At 50.2% G+C, this 6000-nt stretch overlaps 1 protein-coding gene across 1 annotated transcript in view; it reads right to left on the reverse strand.

Annotated features, from left to right (window-relative positions):
- Positions 1–5669, reverse strand: part of march8 (membrane-associated ring finger (C3HC4) 8) — a 61545-nt gene extending 55876 nt beyond the window's left edge. Inside the window, exon 1 of the mRNA XM_041176411.1 lies at positions 5416–5669. Within this exon, the coding sequence (XP_041032345.1) occupies positions 5416–5445 (30 nt within the window). The 5' untranslated portion in view covers positions 5446–5669. The remainder of the gene's footprint in view (positions 1–5415) is intronic.
- Between the last annotated feature and the right edge of the window lie 331 nt (positions 5670–6000).

Here is a 6000-nt window from a genome sequence, read left to right on the forward strand (position 1 = left end):
GTCACCTTTGGTTCTTTAGACAATCACCACAAACGTGCATCCTCTGGTTCTCCACCCTGTCAATGGCAACTCTTTCTCTCTCTCTCAGGCCTGTCCAGACCCCTCATGATTTTGAACGCCTCTAATACCTCCCCTCAACCTTCCCATGTCCAAGGGGAACGGCCCCAACCTCTCCAATCTATTCACATAACTGAAGTTCCTCATGCCTGACACCAATCTTTTCTGCACCCTCCCAAAAGCTATCACATACTTCCTAAAGTGCGGTGCCTGAAATCAGACACAATACTCCAGCTGAGGCTGATCCAGTGTTTTATGAAGATTCATCGTAACTTCCCTGCTTTCTGTGAGATGAACATACGAATCTGGAGCAGGAGTAGGCCACTCGGTCCCTTCACAGAATCACAGAGCAGAAGAGGCCCTTCGGCCCATCGAGTCTGCACCAACACCCTTGAACCTGCTCTGCCACTCATCAGACCATGGCTGATCTGATTATGGCCTCTACTCCACATTCCCACCTACACCCGATAAACTGACTTCCTTGTTAGTCAAGAACCTGTCTAACTCTGGACTTAAAATATTCAATGACCCTGCCTCCACTGCTCTCTGGGAAAGAGTTCCACAGTCACAAACCTCAGAAAAAATTTCACCTCATTTCTGTCTTAATTGGGAGACCCTTTATTTTTAAACTGTGCCTGTCCTGCAAGGGGAAATATCCTTTCAGCATCCAGCCTGTCAAGTCCCCTCAGGATCTTATATGTTTCAATAAGATCACCTCTCAATCTTCCAAACTCCAATGGGTACAAACCTGTCCAACTTTTCCTCATAAGATAACACGCCCCCCCCCCCCCACCCCCGCCTCCCCACCCACACCCCACCCCCCCCACCCCCCCAACCCCCCACCCCACAACCCCCCCCCACCCACCCCACCCCCCCACCCCACCACCCCCAACCCCCACCCACCCCACCACCCCCCCAACCCCCACCCACCCCCCCCACCCCCACCCACCCCACCCACACCCCACCCCCCCCAAACCACCCACACCCCACCCCCCCCACCCACCCCCCCCAACCACCCACACCCCACCCCCCCAACCACCCACACCCCACCCCCCCCACCCACCCCCCCCAACCACCCACACCCCCCCCCCCCCACCCACCCCCCCAACCACCCACACCCCACCCCCCCCCAACCACACACACCCCACCCCCCCCAACCCCCACCCACCCCAACACCCCCCCAACCCCCACCCACCCCACCACCCCCCCACCACCCCCACCCACCCACCCCCCCAACACCCACCCACCCCACCACCCCCCCACCACCCCCCCAACCCCCCCCACCCACCCACCCCACCAACCCCCACAACCCCCCCAACCCCCCACACCACCCCCACAACCCCCCCCACCCCCCCACACCACCCCCCCACCCCCCCCACCCCCCACCCCCCCCACTGCCCCCCACCCCCCCCACCGCCCCCCCACCTGCCCCCCCAACCCCCCCACCGCCCCCCCAACCCACCCCACCCCACCCCCCCCCCCCCCCCCCGCCATCCCAGGTATCAGTCACGTGAACCTTCTCTGAATTGCTTCAAACACATTTGTATCCTTTCTTAACTAAGACCAAAACTGTACACAGTCTCACCAATGTCCTATAAAACTGTAGCAAAACAGCCCTACTTTTATATTTCATTCTCCTTGCAATAAATGACTACATTCCATTTGTCTTCCTAATCACTTGCTGACCTTGCAGACTGATTTTTTTGTGATTCATGTACCAGGACACCCAGGTCCCTCTATACCTCAGAGTTCTGCAATCTCTCTCTATTTAGATAATTTGCTGCTTTTCTATTCTTCCTGCCAAAGTGGACAAGTTCACATTTTCCCACGTTATACACCATCAGCCAAATTTCTGCCCACTCACTCAATCTATGTCCCTTTGCAGACTCCTTACATGCTTTTCCAAACTTACTTTTCCACCTGTCTTTGTATCATCAGCAAATTTAGCAACCATTCCTTCGGTCCCTTCTTCCAAGTCATTGATATAAATTATAAAACAGTTGAGGCCTCAACACAGATCCCTGTGACACTCCACTAGTCACCTCTTGCCAACTTGAAAATGACCCATTTATGCCTACTCTCCATGTCTTGTTAGCTAATTAATCCTCTATCCATGTTAATGTGTGTTACCCCCTACAATGTGAGCTCTTATTTTTGCATAGTAACCTTCGATGTGGCACCAGGTCAAATGCCTTCTGGAAACCCACATCCACAGGTTCCCCTTTATCCACACCTATGCCTCTATTTATAAAGCCCAAGATCCTGAGTGTTTTTTAACTGCTTTCTCAATCTGCCCTGCCACCTTCAAAGATTTGTGTACATATACCCCCAGGTATCTCTATTCCTGCAGCCCTTTCCAAATTAAAGCTGTGCAATGATTAGTTAATGCTCTACCGGACACTATAATACAGTCACTGGTACAGCACTACATAACCTATGTTATGAATTAGCTCAAAGTAACAATTGTACAGATTAGGTTCATGCTGTACAAGTACAGTTTAGTTAATGCTGCACTAGTAACTGTACTCCAGGTTAGTTATTGCATTACCTGCAAACAGTTAAGCTCCACTCTCTATTTTGAAGCATATTAGAGAATAAACAGTTCCCATTAGGCCCCAGCTAGTTCCAAAGGATATCTACAGTCATGAATTTAATATATATTTTCAATTTTATAACTGTAATTCCTAAACTTTTACAACAACTCTGGTTAGAAATATCTAGGGAAGGTTCTCTTTATTTCCCCCTCTCTCTCGGCTAGCTAGTTAAGGCTTAGCTGGTAACAGTGCAATGATTGGTAAGGTTACCAAGAATAAACAAGAGTGCAGATTAAACACTGACATCACATAAAACACCAGCTGCCTGACTCCACATCCCTGTTAGGTTTTGACAGCTCTGGAGTGTAACCTTGCTGAGATGAGGAAGCATCCCAGGGTCCAGATTTAAGCAGTTAGAAAGATGGAGGTGATTTTGTGGTGCGGGTCTGTCCAATCTACCCCAGCTGCACAGTGGCAATAACCCAGAAAGCGAGTGCTTTAAAGTTGGCATTGGAGGGTGGAAGAGGGAGGGAGGGGGTCCGAACAAGTAGGCCTTCATGGGTAGGCTCAGCCTAAGTCCAGGTGGCAAAACTGATTCAAGTGCTGCTCGTGGCAACAATAACTTGAATTTATATAGTGCCTTTAACATCATAAACTGTTGCGCAGCACTTAACTGGAGCATTATGAAATAAAATTGGATACCAAGCCATATAAGGCACTGGTAGACAAAAGCTTAATTAAAGAGCTTAGGTTTAAGGAGCGTCTTAAAAGGGGGAAAAAGGCTTAGAAAGGAAATTCCAGAGCTTAGGGCCTGGGCAGCTGATGGCGTGGCCACCAATGGTGAAGCGATTAAAATCAGGGATGCTCAAGAAGCCAGGGTCAGATGAGAACAGAAAGCACTGGAAAAACTCAGCAGGTCTGGCAGCATCTCCAGAGAGAAAGACAGAGTTAACATTTCAAATCCAAAATGACTTCTTCAGAACAGAGTCCTGTTCGACTCAAACCATTAACTCTTTCCCTCTCCACAGATGCTGCTAGGCCTGAGTTTTTCCAGCCCTTTCTGTTTTTATTTCAGATCTCCAGCATCCGCAGCGTTTGGCTTTGCGAATTGGATGAGCACGGATACCTCGGGGGGAGGGGGGTGGGGGGGGGGGCATTGAGGGACCGAAGGGGATCACAAGAGTCGGGGAGGGCCGAGGCTGGGGAGGGATTGGAATTGCCTGACCTGGAGGCAATGTAGGTCAGCAAGCACATGGGGTGTGAAGGGAAGGGCACTTGGTGCGAGTAAGGACACAGGCGGCAGAGCTTTGGATGAGCTGAAGATTATGTGGGCCCTATCCCGCAGGCAAACCTAAGGGAATCCCTGGAGGACTAGCTCAGAGCTCTTCCTGCTGTCCCATACCCTGTCAGGAGTAGCCAAAGTAAATCACTAATTATCCACTCATTATCTCCGCTGCTTGTGGGAGCTTGTCATGCAACGTTTTGACAGCTGCATTGGAAAAGTGGCTGGCTGTAGGCGCTATATAAATGCAAGTATTTCCATTTATCCTTCTCCATCCTGTATTGGATTTCACTGCTGGGGATGGGGTGGGTGGGGGGGGGTAAGAGTAAAGAGGCTGTTCGACCTGAAGGAAGATTTACAACCCACTTCCAGAAAAGAAAGCAGAACTCCAGATCCTAAAATGGTCTCATTAAATGCTGAGTTTGTGGCAAACACCTCGGAAATTCGCCTGAAATTGTTGTGCCTTGAATTACCCTCTTGGTAGCACAACCATGAATAATGGAGGAGTGGAGGTTTCACCTCTCTCTCTCTCTCTCTCTCTCTCTCCCACGCCACTGTCAGTAGCCTAGGTTTCAATGGGTTACAGACAGAAGGTGTCTTGTACATTGAAACCCAGGGTCGCTCATCTGCTGAAGAACCCAGTCACAAAGCGTAGGAGCTCCACACAGCCTCTGTTGAAGCCAAATATGCAGCATTCAAAACAAAAAAAGGCTTTTGAGGGAAAGAAAAAACACACACACACACACAACAGCTAAACCAGGCTCAAGGTCAGGATTTCCCCTGAAGATTCACTCAGCCAAGATTCAAATGACAGATCAGCGCCCACGTCCATGTTGAAGGAACTGGAAGCAGCCTCAAGTCTAAACCTTCAACACCCCCCACACCCCCACCAATAGCCCCAGCATCCAGGTTTGATTAAGGCTCGGGAATCCCTCCCCTCTTCGGATGAAACCCTGGGGAGTGTGGGGTAATACAGCTCCCACCCCACCCAGGTGCAAGCCACAGTAGCTGCATTTTTCAGAGAGAGAGAGAGAGAGAGGGGGGGAGAGAGAAAGGAGAGGGGGTGGTGGTTGTGGGGGTGAAAAACGCCAAACGAATGAATTGCGTTCAAGGGAGAGCTCAGCATCTGACACACCGCAAACTCGGGCTTTAAAAATAAGATTAGGACTGCGTGTGATAATACAGGCAGCAGATTAATAATGCATTCGACTCATAGTTCAGTTAAAAAAAAAAACAAGCACATCTGAAAAGCCCAGCCAGAATAGAACCGAAGCAAGATCAGACTAGGTCAGTAACAGGAAGAAGAGGCTGGAACTTCATCAAAGCAAAATTACACACACACAAAACACTAAATTATAAAGATGCGAAGCTTGCACGTCAGTCTCTCTCTTTGTGCGGCGACAGGGATTGACAGGGTAATTCTACAGCACCGCACTGTAAGGGGCTGTTTTCCCCTCCCCTCGGCTACCCCGCTTTGTGGCTAGCCGGGGCCATGAATATTGTACACGAGGAACTCCCACAGACAAAGAGAAATTGCATTACCTGCAGTTTCATTTTCCAACAAGGCTGCATCTGCGTCCTGATGTTGAGGGAGACTCGATAGTTGTTTCTCTCCCCCCACCCCCTACCTTTCAGTAATCACATGCTTCAATGATGTGTTAGTGGGGGGGGGGAGAGGCAGAGACACTACCGACTACTCTACATTTGTCTGCAGCCGGGCTGTCGAGGGGAGAAGCTGCCTGAACATGTTTCACAAAGCCATGGCCAGCCTTGTCATCACCACACAGGACACATCTACTTCCTCCAGCTGATTGCCAGACGAGTGTCGTGAATTATTCATGAGCCTCCAACGCCTTCCCTCCCTCCCTCTCTCTCTCTCTCTCTCCCTCCCTCTCCTCCTCCTGCCCCTGACAAACCCAGGACTTGTCCTGTTGTCTCTCCACTTGGAGAACAGATTTTAATTTAAAAAAAAACAACTTCCAGTCTCTCAACAGAGGAAAGTCAGCACTGTTAACAAGCAACAACACCCAGTTCTCCTCTCTCTCTCCCTTCCAGCCTGCTACAGATTGAGCTGGATGCAGGCCAGATTTTAACCCTGACCGACTGATTAGCGGTTGCCAGCTCTCC

The sequence above is a fragment of the Carcharodon carcharias genome, chromosome 28, assembly GCF_017639515.1.
Source record: "Carcharodon carcharias isolate sCarCar2 chromosome 28, sCarCar2.pri, whole genome shotgun sequence".
Taxonomy (NCBI): Eukaryota; Metazoa; Chordata; class Chondrichthyes; order Lamniformes; family Lamnidae; genus Carcharodon; species Carcharodon carcharias.